The 18,535-nt window shown below is 36.8% G+C and overlaps 3 protein-coding genes across 8 annotated transcripts; all 3 read left to right on the top strand.

Annotated features, from left to right (window-relative positions):
• Positions 1-2,318: 2,318 nt before the first annotated feature.
• LOC126815846 (zinc finger protein 239) lies at positions 2,319-10,666 on the top strand. Its single transcript, XM_050541869.2, has 2 exons — positions 2,319-2,548; positions 8,798-10,666. The coding sequence occupies exons 1-2, from the start codon at positions 2,546-2,548 to the stop codon at positions 9,719-9,721; spliced, it is 927 nt and encodes a 308-aa protein (XP_050397826.1). The 5' UTR covers positions 2,319-2,545; the 3' UTR covers positions 9,722-10,666.
• Positions 2,734-6,852, top strand: LOC126811503 (uncharacterized). Of its 6 annotated transcripts, XM_050537214.2 has the most exons (6): positions 2,734-4,190; positions 4,314-4,475; positions 4,629-4,817; positions 5,000-5,275; positions 5,443-5,622; positions 5,760-6,852. In XM_050537214.2, the coding sequence occupies exons 1-6, from the start codon at positions 3,987-3,989 to the stop codon at positions 6,261-6,263; spliced, it is 1,515 nt and encodes a 504-aa protein (XP_050393171.1). In that variant the 5' UTR covers positions 2,734-3,986; the 3' UTR covers positions 6,264-6,852. The 6 variants fall into 6 exon arrangements, with proteins under 6 accessions (XP_050393171.1, XP_050393233.1, XP_050393325.1 ...); XM_050537276.2 differs by lacking the exon at positions 4,629-4,817; XM_050537368.2 differs by lacking the exon at positions 5,000-5,275.
• A 2,709-nt stretch (positions 10,667-13,375) lies between the features above and the next one.
• Positions 13,376-16,669, top strand: LOC126811925 (zinc finger protein OZF). The gene is made up of 2 exons (XM_050538104.2): positions 13,376-13,688; positions 14,980-16,669. The coding sequence occupies exons 1-2, from the start codon at positions 13,686-13,688 to the stop codon at positions 16,429-16,431; spliced, it is 1,455 nt and encodes a 484-aa protein (XP_050394061.1). The 5' UTR covers positions 13,376-13,685; the 3' UTR covers positions 16,432-16,669.
• Positions 16,670-18,535: the final 1,866 nt, after the last annotated feature.

Genomic DNA, 18,535 nt, shown 5'->3' with positions numbered 1-18,535 from the left:
ACAACTTCCATATGTAGTACTGATATTGCATGAGGGCGCAGTAGCCTAACTGTTCAGTCGATATTCCGCAATGTTTTACTTGAAACATTTACATAGTTTTAAAATACAGATTCACTATCCCACACGTGCATTTCTATGAAATCATGCGAGTGCAATATTTCCACTGGTGGCTGTGACTCTCTCAAAACGGCGAATGACGAACGCCAAAAAATAGGTATATGCGACTTGATGATCGGGATTCCTTTATTTCCCGCGAATTTTTTTATTTGGCAAAATGTCGACTTGTTGTCAGCTCGAGTGACGTATAGCGCCCCCTCCCCTCGGTATTCCCAGTGATCCCATTCCGTCTCACATTCCGGTATACTGAACTTATAACTGCATTCTATCTTATTTTGTGTGTAATTATAGTGTTCTTCCTATATTTTACATGTATATGTTTTGTAGTTTAGGAGTGACTTAATAACCCAAACTTCTCACTTTAAAATGCTATTACATTTCAAATGATTTTGAATTTATCCTGATATTACATGTATATATTATGTCTTTATAGTTTAGGAGGGATTTATGGAAGATTAGTTTTTTGCAAACTAAATAAGTTACCTCATTAAATAAAGATTTTATTATTATTATTATTATTATTATTATTCATGGGGGAGACAGGCATTCAAATTATTCGCCCTTGATGATTGTGTTATTTTTATCGACCAATAGCAGGACATGCTTGATAGCATAACGACTTGCCACTGCCTGTTTTGACTGACATAAAACATCTTTCCCATCAAAAAGGTGGCACTTCTTTTACATTAAATTTCTTGCAAACTTTCCCACAATCGAGTGCACAAGCCGCCATATTGTGAACGTAAACAATAAAGCTAAGGCTGGTTTCTAAACTGATTTTTGATTGGTTTGTAGAATCAAGATACGGTAATTTCTTCTGGTTACACAAGGAGTGGGGTACCTCGTGGATTTTCTCCTTTTTTCCTGGTTTCCTAACGCTGCTAAAGACACCAATGCGCAAGTGTTATTGAAAAAAAATTGAACCATATGTTAGTCCCGAAATAACCTAGTTTATGTCGAGTGGACGTTACCCCCCCCCCCCCCGGCCCCTCCCTCTCTCTCTCTCTCTCTCTCTCTCTCTCTCTTTCATTTCAATAGGTCACAATTCTATGGAATGCAATTACTGTTTATTACTCAGCGACTAGGATTCTACAGTCATTATCAATCAGTATATTCTCGTTATGAATATATTTATAAGATGTACATTCATACATAATATCTGTACTGTATGGTGTCCTGAATGAACGTTTTGATACAATAAGTATGGTTTAATGGTCGAGGGCGAGACATTAAAGTAGCTAAGTCTCTAACTCAATATCATCCAAAATCTTCAACATTGAAAACACGATTTATTTGTCAAATTAAATCAACATTCATGTTGTGATCTTACCGGAAAAAGGTGGGCTTCTGATATCCAATATTTAAGACAAAATAAACATTTTACCATTGGTACACGAATCGTGTACCATAATGCGCTTCAGCCCCAGTTGTATCAAGAGACTCGAGGGACGAGGCTAGACACATTGCACCAAATCAAACGGCGTATGTAGACTGGAATAACCAGACGCTAGAAATTTGCACTCGCTTGAGACTGCTGGCTTATTTCGCCGAACATAACTGATTTGAAATTGGAGTAAAACGGAAACCATTGAATGTAAATCAGTTTATATACATTCATATTACAGTATTATATGCGTTGCGACCCACTTTTGTCAATTTCTAGGTCCTAAATGTTATCGATTTAGCTCGTTTAGGTAATATATTGATGCTTCAGGAGGCGTTAGCCGAGTTGTTTCAATATATTACGCAATGTATTTAGCTTAAATTACAGACACTATCCCGCACGTGCTTTTCAATGAAATATGTCACGCGAGTCCAATATTTCACCTAGTATAGATAATGTACAATTGGCAAGTTGCCCGTACATTATTGGAAATAATGGTACGCCAACATCAAAGGATGACATTTTGGTACAATAAATCTATCTCATCTACTAACTAGATTATAATAGTTCTGAAGCTGAGTTTAGTTTTATGCCAAACCTGCGTTAAGACTAACTTGTTGTGAGCTTATGCAACGTGAGGGTGCGTATTTATTTCCTGTTAATAAGTATTGTCCTATTTTCAACAAAAAAGGAAAGAAAAATGAGTTCTGTGTCCAAAAAACGGGACTCGACAGTACATTATGTGACTTACTCACGTTGGATCGATCTACGTCAAAAGTCAAGATACGCCCAAATATGCCAACCGGAAATACTTTATCAAAATAAACAAAGGCCATTTTTTGGTCCGTTTTGTCATTAGAATTGCATGTTTCTCTTTCCCTATTTGTTTTGTGAACTGCTACTGATAGTTAATTACCGATAGTTAGAATAATACGTAGGTCAACGAACCAGAGTGGCGCTGTTTTGTTTCTCGAAACAATTCTGAACAGGACGTCATCGCTGAACAATCTTATCGAGTTGATTTGTCACGTGGACTTGAGAACAATGGTGAGATGTTTTGAAATAATTAAATTTTTAATAAACAGGAATTTAAGAGATATCTTTTGGTGACCCAACATTTATGATATATTCAATAAAATTTATACCTTTTGTAGTGAGTGATCAAGGGTATTTCTCAAGTACCAGTATCAATGTAGATAAAAAATGATAAGAAATGATGCCATTGACTCCAAGGTAGCACGTCATTTCGGTCCCGCGTCATTTCGGACTCAGCACAAACGTCGTTTCGGACTCAGTATGGCGACTTTTCGGACTTACTCGGTGTCATTTCGGACTCAGTCAAACGACATTTAGGACTCGGACCGGCGACATTTCGGACTCGGACTCGGACTCAAATAAAACTTAAAATTATGTGTGTATATATTAGTAATAGCTGTTTTTCTTTCGTTGTAGGTGAGGCTCAAGACAGACCATTCACATTAATAAAGATTTAAACATTGTTAGTCTTGTTTTATTTATCCCATACAGGCCATTACTTGACAACACGCCTTTGAACTTGAACTTGAAGTAAAACCTATGCTACTTGCCTTTTTTGTATTTGTTTATTTACTTGATCGGATATTATTGTATTTTGATGAGTAAATTTTGATTGTTGACGATGAATTAGTTTAGATTGTTGACGATAATCGATCCGCGATTGTTGTTTTAATCTAGCGATTAGTGAATCCAGCGATTAGTGAAACCATCCCATTGTTGTATTTAAGATTAATAGCGATAATTGATCGGCGTTTCTAATAGCCGCTAAGAAATGATTGAGAAATAAAAACACTGATCGGCGTTTCTAATAGCCGCTAAGAAATGATTGAGAAATAATGAAGCCGTTAAGAAATGATTGAGCCCAAGCTCAAATGTATTATATATATGTGCCATATTTCAATTCAAATCATTCTCAATTTTTACACGAATCTATCATGGCTAGTGGAAATTGCGTAAAGTGTACCAATCCTGTCCGTCCTCGACAAGAAGGCCTCCAGTGCGATTCTTGTCTTTTATGGCAACATCGAACCTGCGATTCCGGTACGTAATGAAATTTTCTTTATTGTTATTTATTAAAACGTTTTAAATTTGTCGTTTCTTGTAAGTTATTGTTATTTATTAAAACGTTTTAAATTTGTCGTTTCTTGTAAGTTATTGTTATTTATTAAAACGTTTTAAATTTGTCGTTTCTTGTAAGTTATTGTTATTTATTGAAACGTTATAAATTTGTCGTTTCAGCTTGTAAGTTATTGTTATTTATTGAAACGTTATAAATTTGTCGTTATTGTTATTTATTGACACGTACCCGCAATCCGGGAATATTATTATTTTATTTATCACTATTTCAGGCATCACTCGGGATGAGTACAGGAGTTTAAACCGACATAGAACTGCTTTTGAATGGAAATGCTGTAGATGTGTTGCCCCGCTCCCCCCTACAGAAGAAGAAATGGACATCGAAGAATCATTCACCATTGAACGACCATACCAGCTACCTGATCCGGTTATCGAGTCTTCAATGTCTGAAGATGAGCAAGATATTAGCGTATTTGCTGAAGAAGAACCTGAATTAGCATACACTATAGAAGAGGCAGCAACAACACGTGGGAAAAAGAAGCTGTTTGACAACATTGGTTTTGCTTATACGATAAAGGTATGTGTTATATATATGTATGTTATAGACAAATATGATATCTAACTAGAACTTATATATTAGAACTAATGTTACGTGTAGACGAATATGATATCTAATTAGAACTAATGATGTTTTTTTTAGACGGACAAGAAAACGACCGTATGGAGGTGCTGCAAGAGAAATGGTTCCCTGACTTGTCCTGCAACGGTGATTCAGGATGGTACCGACTTCAAGAAAGGTTTGAAAGAGCATATTCACCCAGCAGAACCTGGTATATTGACTGCTGCTAAAATTAAAGTAACGGTATGTATATAAAAATACAAATATTAAAGTAACGATATGTACATATATTAAAAGATTGAAAGAACAGATATTCATTCCTCCAGCTGACCCTGGTACTGACTGTTGCTGAAATAAAAAAAAAGAATATGTATAATATTTATTATATCATTGCAGGCTAAGAAGGAAGCCATAGGAAATATTTTTACAAGATCCTGTCCATCAATCGCAGAGAGTGTCATGGCAAGTGTAGGATCGGTCAACGAACCAGTGTATAGCAGACCACCTCTTGCAGCATTGATAAGGTCGGTGCAGCGAACCAGACAGACTCTCCGACCAAATGACCCAGTAGACATGTCTTCCCCTGTAAGTACAATAAGTTAAATATATTAAATATATTGTTAAATGGGTAAATACACAATTTGATGAAGATTATATTGTTTACATAAATTGGTGAAGATTATATTGTTTACATAAATTGATGAAGGCTATATTGTTAAATAGGTAAATACACAAATTGATGAAGATTATATTGTTTGTCGTTTCAGCTGGATGAAGACTTTATTGACAGCAACGCTCCCGGCTTCTACCAGAAGCGGGTTAAAGTAGGGGAAAGGCGACATCACATCTTTGCCACTGAAGATCAACTGCGACTTTTGGCAAAGGCTAAAACGTGGTACATGGACGCCACCTTCCGAGTTATCAACAAACCATATTCTCAATTATTTTCTATCCACGCTTTCGTAAAAGCCGGGGAAACCACGAAGCAGGTACCACTTGTCTTTTGTGTAATGTCCGGGAAGAGTCAGGACGATTACTACAAGGTAAGATGTGATCTATAAACTCGGAATAAAAAAATGATATAAATATAATCGGAAAAAATGGAGAAATGAATAACCGGAGAAATGAATATAATCGGAGAAATGATTACAATCGGATAAATGAATAAATATAATCAGATAAATGAACGTTTGGTTTATTTATTTTACAGGTTCTCCGGGCAGTGGACAAGATGCTACCAAGCCAGATTGCCTTGGAGGGATTTGTGGTGGATTTTGAGGCGGGGTTATGGCAGGCCCTTAGACGCCGTTTTGTAGATATAAGAATTCAAGGATGCGTGTTTCATTGGACCCAGGCCGTTTTCCGGAAAATTCAAGAAAAGGGATTCCAGGTATGTTGTGCGTTCTTCTTATAATAAATCTTCTTATAGTAAAATAAAAAAATTCTTATTATAATATCTTCTTTTAAAGTACAAGTGCACAAATAGATTTTCAGTATTAATATATTTCTAATATTTTATTATTTCAGACAGCGTACAACGAAAAGGGGGACGTGTTTAATTATTTGAGGCGATTGATGGCTCTCCCTTTCCTGCCCGAAGAACACGTGGCGGGCATGTTTGCCCATTTGAAAGACAGGTGCCCAGAACAGTTAGAGCCGATATGTACATACATAGAAGATCAATGGATTTCATCTCGTCTGTTTCCAATAGAAGATTGGTGCGTGTTTATGTTGCCAGTGAGAACCAATAACGACGTGGAGGGCTGGCACAACAGACTAAATTCCCGTGTCAACGCCAGAGGTCCTGTGCCATTTTATCTATTGATTTGCGCACTTTTTTCAGAAGCTACAAAGATACCACTGGACCTCACAATGATGTCGGAAGGTTCATTGAGACGACACCAAAGACGTCGGTATCGACATGTAGAAGGCCAACTTTTTAATATATGGGATTCATACAATGAAAAACAGATGAGCACTAGTAGACTATTAAAAAAAATAAGTCATTTGTATGGTCCACCCGCTCAGTGAAAAACAATTACATAATTAAAAAAATGAAAAAAAAAAAAAAAAAAAATGAATAGCCGACTAAAGCTATTTTTTCATCAAATAAATACACGTGTTGTTATAAATGTTGCGTTAATGTATGAATGTGTATGTATTTATACAATAAATGAATGTTTTATATGACCGTTGTTATCGCTATATGGTATGTTTAAAAATAAAATAATATGCCCGTTGTTATAAATCGATGTTATCATTTTATGCTATGTTGATAAATAAAATAGTTTATAAAGTAAATTGGCGTCAGTGTGTTGTATAATTCTATCTTACCTACCCGAGTCCGAAACGTCACCTACCCGAGTCCGAAACGTCACCTACCCGAGTCCGAAATGTCACCTACCCGAGTCCGAAATGTCGGGGACATATTTTTTGGAGTCCGAAATGACGTAAGTCCGAAATGACGCGGGACCGAAATGACATGTAATCGACTCCAAGTCAGACAAAAACAACGCTTCATTAATTAAAACACGAATATTTGGAGTTAGGCGACAGTTGTGCCACTACATTGGCCTCTGTAAGTTTAATTAATCATAATAGCATAAACTCATCTTATTTTAAAGATGTAATATGCAATAATAAAGAAATTGAGTTTGCCACTTGGAACTAAAGGCATCCAATCATAGCTAAAACAAACACATCAGTATATCTCAACGTTTTTAGCTACGTTCTCGTAGCTAGTATCAATGTAGTTCATCTCATTGATTACCGGGTACCTGACAACTCATCCCAAAGACAACTCATCCCAATATAAGACAACTCATCCCAAGATATCAGCTGTACTGAAACTCATACATAAAGATAAGGATATAATGTCATATTCTGATGAATTTCTATCAGACAATGATATTGAATTGAATTGAAATGTGTACGCTATGATAAGTATACAGAGCGCCCAAAACTTAGAACAACTTAAAATTTAAAACAACAATATCAATTTTATTAAAACAACAATATCAATTTTATTAAAACAACAATATCAATTTTATTAAAACAACAATATCAATTTTAAGATAACACATTTTTATAACAAAATGAGAATGGTCTGAGTGGTCTTCAAAGAAAGCAACTGTATTAAAACAAATATAATTAGCACTTATATTTGTTGGAAGGAGTTTTCTTTTATCTCGACCCATGTTTTAAAGTTGGGATGAGTTGTCTTTTATCTTGGGATGAGTTGTCTTATATTGGGATAAGTTGTCTGTATACCGTCTCATTACACTTGCCCTGTACGTTCAGGAACCGTCCTATTGAATCCTTGGCGAAATTGAAATCGCTTCCCAGTCAATTTTACTGGGCAACTTTTTACTGCTAAACGGTGGGGTGTCAATCTATACAATGTAACGCCTGTACAATGTAAAGGAACATCTTAGTGAGAAATTAAGACCTTGCTTACCTCGCTAGAGACAGTATGACCGACACAACACACTGTTGAAAAATACGTCCCCGACTTCTAACCAACTTGGCAGACTTCACTGAAATCTAAATATAGGGTAACACACAAATTTACGAACTCGGCCATATAAGATGAAACGAAATTTAGGTAAGTCTGGGAGAAAAAAATTGAAATCTTTGAAAAGTTGAGAATCTTCAGTAATTTATAGCTTTGCCTAGCCCAATTACAATAATTTACAATCAAATCTTTTCAAAAATCCCTATTTCCCCCCCCCCCCAGGCTTACTGAGAGAGAGAGAGAGAGAGAGAGTTTATTGTCAACTCGAAACAATCCAGGTCACTAGGAGTCTTTAGCTGTTGAAGGGAACTAGAGAGGCTGGACAGACGACCCTAATACTTGTCACATAAAAGCAGGGAATTAAATTCCCACAACTTGATTCAATGACAGACCTTATGATCTTACACTCATACAACACAATCCATTTGACCAGGGGAGTTGGATGGTCGAATGGTTAGCACATGCGTGCTGTATCATAAGGCCTGTCATTGAGTCAACTGGCGTGGTTTCGAATCCCCGGTTGTACGTGACAAGGAGTAGGGTCGCCTGTCAAACCTTGTGGGTTTTCTCCGGGTCCTCCGGTTTCCTCCCACTACTAAAGACCCCTACGTGCAAGCGTTTTATTAAAATAAAATTAAACCATATGTTAGTCCCAAAATGACCTAGTTTGTGTCAAGCGGACATTAAACCCCATTTTTCTCTCTCTCCCATTTGAACAACCAGGGGAAACAACTTATGTGTGATATTTATATTTATACGAAAATAACTGAGTTACCAGTATAACTTTTATATATTGCAGGAAACTAATGATGTTATAACTTGATATATTACAGGAAACTAATGATGTTATAACTTTTATATATTACAGGAAACTAATGATGTTATAACTTTTATATATTACAGAATACTATTGATGTTATAACTTGTAGCCGTCTTCATTAGCCCAGTCGGAGCAGAACAGTATGACGTTAAACCCCATTTCATTTCATTTCATATAACTTTTATATATTACAGGAAACTTATATGTTGTTATAACTTTTATATATTACAGGAACCTCAAGTTGATGTAACTGTTCATAAGTGTATGGTTTGTGACAGTATTTTTCAACAATATGATGATTTAGAAAACCACAATAGAGTCCATGTTAAAGAAGAAAACGGACATCAATCTGACCTCGATCAAAATTATAATATGTATTTTGAAGAGATGACTCAAAACAAAACTTCTGAGAAAAATACGCCAAATAATACGCCTGAGGTTCCCACTAAAAAACGACTGAAGAAAACATTCCATTGTGATGTATGCGGGAAAGTTTTCAATAGAAGCAGTAATCTAAAAGCACATGTCTCAACTCACTCCGGGGAGAAACCATTTAAGTGTGAAGTATGTGACAAACCTTTTAATAAAAAACATCATCTACAGAACCATATGAAATCCCATACGGGTGAAAAACCTTATAGATGTGATGTTTGTGGTAAATCATACCGTGAAAGCTGTATTCTCAAACGACACCTGATAATTCATACAGGTCAAAAACCTCACAAATGTAATACTTGTGGTAAATCATTTAATGACAAAGGTAATTTGTTAAAACATGGAAAAACCCACACAGGGGAAAAACCCTATGAGTGTGGGCTGTGTGGGAAAGCATTTTGTCAGAGTAGTGATCTTCAGATACACATTAGAACCCATACCGGCGAGAAACCATACAAATGTGGTCTTTGTCCTAAGTCTTATAATGACAACCGTGGACTTCAGATACATCTCAGGACTCACACAGGTGAAAAACCGTATAAGTGTGATGTTTGTGATAAATTGTTTAATGCCAAGGGTAATTATCAGCGACACAGGAGAACCCATACGGGTGAAAAACCTTTTAAGTGTGATGTTTGTGGTAAAATTTTTAACGATAAAGGAAATCAGATTAGACACTTAAAACTACATACGGAAGAAACAAATTACGAATTTATGTGATCAAACTTGGGAATTGAAATGGGATTTACCAACTGGGATAACGAAAACAGGGCCCTTATTCATGAAAACTTAAACTAAGATACAATCGAAATTTTAAGAAATACTGCAATTCGATTGGCTGACCAGTAAAATCAATTTGCATATATCCAATGAAGTTGCAGTATTTCTTTAAATTTCGGTTGTAACTTAGTTTAAGTTTTCGTGAATAAGGGCCCAGGCATACAGCGACGTTACCATCTACTCTTCTCTGCACCAGTGACAAGGGGGAAACCATGCCATGGGTATACAAGTACACCGTACAGTGTGGCAAGAGGGAAATTTGCCCGGACAGCAGTGCTACAGCCTACTCTTGTATCGAATTCAAACTGTCAAGGGTTCTTTTTTCATCGTATCGAAACCACTACACACTGTCCATGTTTTTTGTCCTTCACCACAGACAAGGGGAAACCCATGAGAGGATACCAAGGAACTTTGTAGGTTATGAAGCCACCACGTCTTCCTTGAAGTTACAGTATATCAGTATATACACAATGTTTACTGTAAATAATTGTAAAATTGATTAATAATAAAGATATTTAATCCAGTATAACAAGAATAAATTGATCAATTACTGAATTTGGTTATGCATGTACCATCTACTTCATACTTCGAGAATAGATCTCTGTCCTGAATGTGGGGGTTGGATGGCTGAATGGTTAGCATGCGCGCGCTGTATCATAAAGTCTGTCATTGAGTCGACTGGCGTGGTTTCGAATCCCCGGTTGTACGTGACAAGGAGTAGGGTCGCCTGTCCAACCTCGTGGGTTTTCTCTAGGTCCTCCGGTTTCCTCCCACTGCTAAAGACCCCTACGCGCAAGCGAATTATTGAAATAAAATTAAACCATATGTTAGTCCCGAAATGACCTAATTTGTGTCGAGTGTACGTTAAACCCCATTTCTCTCTCTCTCTCTGTGCCCTGAATGGCCCGTCATATCCAAAAATTAGTATATTGTTATGTTATGTGGTTCTACTCCGTTTCACATCTGTCATACACACGACCATATAAAGTCCATGACACAACGATTAAATAAACATTTTCAATTTAATTGAATGGAAGAAAAATAAATACATCTATCGAAGTACATGTTTACTTAGTGTTTTCGACTAAAATCTTCGATTTAGGACTTAAATGTCAGTCAACTAACTTTCTGCCTGTTCTGAAATGGAGCTACATTTGTAACTGTAGACAGACAGCCTAAGTTTAATATGGAGTTATATGTGAGAAAAGAAAACTTTTTGTTACATCAAATAAATAAAATGGTGTTTATAAGGTCCTACTGTTCGGCACAGACTGGGCATGAGGAAAATTTTGTCCAGACAGTGGCATTATGGGCTACTTTTCTTTCGAATTCCCACTGTCAAGGGTTCTTTTACATGCACGCCAACGTGTACATGGGACCTTGTTTTTTTTGTCCCATCGGAATGACTATACATTGTTCTTTGCCAGGCTCCCTGACACAATCTGTTTCACAGAGGATTACAAAAGTCTTCTAATAACTCTGTGAAAGGTGGCTGTTTTCAACATGTGACGTCATATCACAAGGTGTCAATCATTATCTCAATGGCGCGTGCATTGTTTACATAAGATGTTACTGGTCCGGGCAGAATGGTGCCTTTTACTCATTTTACATACTCATTTACACTACATAGGACATAATTTTTACTTACACATACATCGAACACATTTATTTATTTTTCTAATGCTTAAAAAAATGTTCTAGAATTTAATTTGCAGAAGGAAAAAAGTTCATATTTAGAGCTCATTAAGCCGCATTGATGTCATCCCTATTAGTGATTGTAGCAGCCTAGCGAATATTCACTGCTGATCAGTGTGACAAGATGTGTGCACTGATTGTAACCACTGACCTGGTTGTCCGAGGACTGGCCGCGTTTCACCAATTTTAGATTAAAGGACAATATTGGTGTCAGTCATTATAAAATATGTGATAGAACTGGTTAAATACATTTCTTTTTACCTACATATACTTCAAACACCTTTTTTTATTTTTCTGATGCTTAAAAAAATGTTCTAGAATTGAATTTGCAGAAGAAAAAAAATTAATATTTGGGGCTCATTAAGCCGTAGCGTTATCATCCCTATCAGTGATTGTAGTGACCAAGCGAATATTCACTGCTGATCAGTGTGTCTCCGACATTGGGGGCGGGGAAGAGAGCGAGAGGAAGAGAGAGAAATGGGGTTTAACCTCCACTTGATACAAACTAGGTCATTTCAGGATTAACATATATTCAATTTTCTTTCAATAAATCGCTTATGCGTAGGGGTCTTTAGCAGTGGGAGGAAACCGGAGGACCCAGAGAAAACCCACCAGGTTGGACAGGCGAGCCAACTCCTTGTCATGTACAACTGCGGAATCGAACCAGCGTCTTGCCCACGAAACCATGCCTGTTGGCTCAGTGACAGACCTAGTTTGTGTCGAGTGGACGTTAAACCCCATCTCTCTCTCTCTCTCTCCCTTTAAATTGTGCTTCATCAATTTGACTAGCTTAAAAATTATAACATGGGTAGGCCTAAGTAGCCTACATAAGAATTAATAACAACACTTAATTTTTTCAAAAACATATTAGTCCATGTCTTGGATCAAGTAATCTTTTTTTTCTGTCCTAGTGATCTATCAATTGGTCACAGGGGCGTGCTGGCCCTGAAGGGGCCCGGGAGGACGGGCCCCGAATTTTTAAAATTTGACAACGGGAAACGCGTTTTGCAAGCACTTCTGGGAGAAATCTAGGTATCATATTTTCCAAATTTATGCTGCTATTTTGACTATAAGACATACTACTGTACTACACAAGACACTCATGACAGGTCTGCTTAATATAATGCTAATACAATGTATTTCTATCCAAATAATAAATTGCATCTTATACATATCGAGGCATGAATACATGTATCAAAGACCATTTCACCTTAAGGTGACAGACATTTGCACGTCAGCATAATATATTTTACTAATCGTTGTGTATGTATGATTTTTCGCGCGTGCACTCTCAATTTTTTGAGGGGATTCCGCGTGAAAATTAGAGCTCTCAGGGGGGCCCGCTTATACGGGTGGACTTATTGTTTAATGGGGGCCTGGGAGGACACTGTCCTCCTCAACTCCCTGCCAGCACGCCCCTGATTGGTCAGAGTGGTCTTTTGTCCAAGTTTTCAAATATCCCTGCACCCCCCCCTCCCCACCCAATAGGCCTACCATATTTGTTCACTAATAGTGTAAAAAATGAGCCATGGGTGAACAGTGTACAGTGTAGGCTAGCATATTGTATGTACAATTAATTCTCATATAAAACTAGTTTTACAATTCTTGACAATCCTGTGCTGATTCGAGATACAGAACAAATATCCCCATCCTCCACCTGTCCCCTACACCCGTAAGTCTAAGAAGATACATCCTTTCTCTGGGAGTATAATTCTATTTCCTTGGCCACACCCAAGCTCGCCATAATTAAAAACTTAATAACACTATTTCAATTTCTATTGATACGCTGACTAAAAATACCGTGCATGTTTGTTAAGTTATATGGTTAAGTGACTTATTCGTGCTGGGTGGATCTACGTCGTTTATTTAGATACAACCTAAATAAACATGCCGAACCGGAAATGGCTTTAGAAAATGGAACAAAAGGCAATTTTTCAATTTGAATAGTCGTCTATTTGTTTCTTAATATTGTTTTGATATTCAAATTATTATACATTCAAACTGAGAAACAGTCCTTTATTTATTTCTCTTGATAATTAATCTATCGAAGACAGGAAGCCAAGAAAAGAGATTACCAGAAAAGAGACGTCTAATTCCTGGCAGACCGACCGAAACCTCGTGTTGTGTCGTGTTTACCACAAGCAGTCCAGCCCAGCAACTTGAACTTCTGAATCCAAAGATAGAGAATTTTAGCGCCAGTTGAGCAAACATGGTGAGATTATTTTTGTTTTTAATTCATTAATGAGTATTATTAGACATCATGAAAAAGGTTTAACCTTAGACCACTGTCTCAGTCTGAACTGTCATAAATTTTCAACAGATTTCTTTCAATCTTTGATTATGAACAAGCTGTTGCGCACAGATTTCACTTCAAGGCTAGATTAACCTTGTGCATATCTCTGTCTAATTTCCATTTACTAAAATGTGCTCACGAAGTTAAAGGAGGTAAATCACTATTCTTTGGCTCCTAAAAATGGACACAAATGGGTTGCAACACATGTAATAATGTATTATGAATGTATTATGTTGAGCGGATATTTCACCTCGCGGACAGATTACTCCTGCACATGCGCGAATCTCTGTCTAATCTGCTCACTTTTAGTGAAGTCTGTCCAGGGTATTTAATGGATTACCACGATGATAATCCGCCTAATCCTACCCGGTATTCACCATTGGTCCAGACTTCTTGTGCCGTAAACTTTTAAAAAATAACATTAAACATACATTATGTCAGAGCTAAATCTGCCTATTGCATGTCTTTCGAAAATTAGAATTTCTTGGCTCAGAATGAAGTAAAATGACTGGAATGTTCAGCATATTCCCTTTACATTATTTATTTTTTAACTACATGTATTATAGCGAGAACTGTCATCTCTTTATCTAATTTTCCATAATACTTAAAGATACATTATGGGAGATAAGATAAAGAGATGGCAGTTCTCGCTATAATAGTTAAAAACTAGATAGTGTAAAGGTAATTTGCTGAAAATATCAGTCAAATTGATCCACTATGAGCCGAGAAAGAAGCAGGTGAAATTTTTGCATAGTCTCGGTCATCATTACTAAAATCATTAATATAAACAGCATAGTCTCGATTATCCACTTTTTTTTTTATTTAATTACCAATGGCCGTTGGCTGCATATAGGAATCTAATCCAGCCAACATCGAAGGCTAGCCTTGACATCGAGAGTTGATTATGGTCTGGATAAGTTAATTAATGTCTAATTGATAATTTAGATAACATTTCAGGCCTAAAGAAAGACTTGTAATAAGCAGATTTTGCTCTTGCATAATGCATGTTTAAATACCACTTTAAACTAATGAGGATATAGTTATAACATTGATACATGTATATTACAGGACATTAATGATGTTATAAACTTTTATATATTACAGGAAACTGATGATGTTATAACTTTTATATATTACAGGAAACTAACAATTTTATAACTTTTAAATATTACAGGAAACTAATGATGTTATAAACTTTTATATATTACAGGACACTAATAATGAGGCTACGATAGATCTTCAGTGTACGGTATGTCACAAGCCTTTTCAAAAGTATGATGACTTACAAACTCACCTCAAAATACATGTTAAAGAAGAAAAAATTGATGATCTAGATGAAAATTGTCAGGTACATTTTGAAGAAGAGAACACCGATGATGTTAAAATTTTCCAGAATAGCTTGAATAATGAACCAATTGGATACAGCACAGATTTACAGAGTAATTTGAACAATGAGTCAATTGAATACGGCACAGATTTACAGAGTAATTTGAACAATGACCCAATTGAATACGGCACAGATTTACAGAGTAATTTGAACAATGACCCAATTGGATATGGCACAGACTTACAGGAACCTTGTGAAATAACTGTTAAACAGGTCTTTGTTTGTGAAAAGGGGTTTGAAGCAGAGTTTAAAGGTTTGCGTAAATTTAAATGTGATGTCTGTGGTAAGAGATTTAATAGAAACAGTAACCTCAAGGCCCATGCTAGTATCCATACGGGTGAAAAACCTTTCGTCTGCGATGTCTGCGGAAAACCATTCAATAAAAAACATCACCTCCAGAAACATTTACGACTTCATCCAGGCGAAAAACCTTTTAGCTGTGATGTTTGTGACAAATCATTCACCGATCATGCGGGTTTGTATCAACATAATTTAACGCATTCGGGTGAAAAACCTTTTGAGTGTGGAGTTTGTCATAAGGCCTTTGCGGCAAAGGGTACTCTCCTTACACACATGAGAAGTCATACGGGAGAGCGGCCGTTTCAATGTGATGTTTGTAGTAAATCATTTATTGACAAAGGAAATTTTCTCAGACATACAAGAACTCATACCGGTGTGAAACCATATAAATGTGATGTTTGTGGTAAATCATTTGTTCAGGGTAATGAATTACAGACTCATGCTAGGATTCATACCGGTATCAAACCGTTTAAATGTAACGTTTGTGGGAAATCCTTCAGCGAGAACAGCAGTCTTAAGACACATGTCAGGACGCACACCGGTGAAAGACCTTACGAATGCTACATTTGTTTAAAAACGTTCATGGACAAACGGAATCAACAAAGGCACATTAAGTCCCATTCGGGAGAAAAACCTTTCAAGTGTAATATATGTGATAAGGCATTCACCAGGAATGGCTACCTTAAAGAACACACCCGAACTCACACCGGCGAAAAGCCCTTCATATGTGATGTTTGTGGTAAATCATTCACAAGTCACGGTTATCTACGGGAGCATTCGCGAATCCATTCGGACGAAAAACCATACGGTTGTGGTGTCTGCGGAAAATATTTTAGCCAGAGAAATAATTTACAGACACACATGAGAACCCACACCGGGGAGAAGCCGTTTGAATGTAATATTTGTGGTAAGCCGTTTAATGACCAAGGGAATCAACTCAGACATATGAAACTGCATACTGAGGGAACTTTATAAATACGATGGACGTACTGAAACTCACACTTATCAGCAGTTTAATGACCAAGGGAATCAACTCAGACATATGAAACTGCATACTGAGGGAACATTATAAATATGATGGACGTACTGAAACTCACACTGATCAGCAGTGAATATTCACTAGGCCCCAACAATCACTGATAAGAATGATATCAATGCCACTTAATGAGTCACAAATATTAACCTTTTTCCTCCGACAAATTAAATTCTAAAACATTTTTTTATATATTAGAAAAATAAATAAAGACATTGGACGTATTTGTAGGTAAAAATTATTTCCTATTTAGTGTAAATTGGTATTAAAATGAGTGAAAGCGTCCATTCCGCTCGAACCAGTAAGGTCTTATATAAACAATGCACGCGCCATTGAGCCAATGATTGATGCCACATGATGAGACATCACGTGTTGAAGGTAGTCATCTTTTACAGAGATATTAGAAGACTTTCGTAATCCTTGTGAAACAGATTGACTGAAACTGCATACTGAGCGAACATTATAAATATGATGGCAATCAACTCAGAGAGAGAGAGAGAAATGGGGTTTAACATCCACTCGACACAAACTAGGTCATTTCGGGACTAACATATTGTTCAATTTTATTTCCATAATTCGCTTGTGCGTAGGGGTCTTTAGCAGTGGGAGGAAACCGGAGGACCCGGAGAAAACCCACGAGGTTAGACAGGCGACCCTACTCCTTGTCACGTACAACCGGGGAATCGGAACCACGCCAGTTGACTCAATGACAAACTTTATGATACTTTATCATGTGAATATATGTCTAAATATTAGTTTTTTATGTAACGTTTGAAGCCAAAATAAAGACCTGAAATAAGCAGATGTACATATAGCTATAAAACAATTCATAATCCACCTGCTTTAAGAAAACAAAGTCAAAATACCAACGCTACATGTAGATAATCTGTTGACTAGGCTGTAATTGCCTATAGACTTCTATAGAAATACTGCCAAGCTGTAGAATTCTATAGATATACTGTACTATTATAGAATTATGTAGGATAGGTTTAATTAATTGTCTATAGAATTCTAGGGGGGGTTGGATGGCTGAATGGTCAGCACGTGTGCGCTGTATCATAAGGTCTGTCATTGAGTCAACTGGCGGGGTTTCGATTCCCCAGTTGTACGTGACAAGGAGTAGGGTCGCCTGTCCAACCTTGTGGGTTTTCTCCGGGTCCTCCGACAGCTAAAGACCCCTACGCGCAAGCGAATTATTGAAATAAAATTGAACCATGTGTTAGTCCTGAAATGACATAGTTTGTGTCGAGTGGAGTTAAACCCATCTCTCTCTCTCTCTCACTCACTCTCTGTAGAATTTTATAGAAATACTGTACTGCTATAGATTTGGTTGTAAAAACTAGTTTTTTTTATAAATTGTTTAAGTGGCATTTACATGTAGTAACTGAATAAGAATAACTCATGACACAATTATATGGAATACAAGTTACATTTACTTGAAAGTACATTGTCTCATGTGTTAGTTTTCTAAACTGAAGAAACATATAACAGCTTAGCATCATATAGTTTTCTATAGTGAAGAAACATACATGTATAACAGCTGAGCATCATATAGTTTTCTATAGTGAACAAATATATAACAGCTGAGCATCATATAGTTTTCTATAGAATTTAGACATGTAGACGTACATATATCTATATAAATAAAATCAAAGATGTGTATACATGTATATGTATCTATGTTGCTATAATCTACCCCCTACAGCAACATGACAGCCCTTTGTTTAATGTGGGGGGGGGGTGTATGGCCGAATGGTTAGCACACGCGCGCTGTATCATACGGTCTGTCATTGAGTCAACTGGCGGGGTTTCGATTCCCCTTAGTACGTGACGAGGAGTAGGGTTGCCTGTCCAACACTGTGGGTTTTCTCCGGGTCGTCCGGTTTCCTCCCACTGCTAAAGACCACTACGTGCAAGCGAATTATTGAATAAAATTGAACCATGTGTTAGTCCCGAAATGACCTAGTTTGTGTCGAGTGGACGTTAAACCCCATTTCTCTCTCTCTCTTGTTTAATGCGGGTCTTGCCTAAAATTTTGGACAGTGA

Source organism: Patella vulgata, chromosome 1, assembly GCF_932274485.2.
Source record: "Patella vulgata chromosome 1, xgPatVulg1.2, whole genome shotgun sequence".
NCBI classification, from domain to species: domain Eukaryota; kingdom Metazoa; phylum Mollusca; class Gastropoda; family Patellidae; genus Patella; species Patella vulgata.
This window is presented reverse-complemented; position numbering and strand designations above follow the sequence as displayed.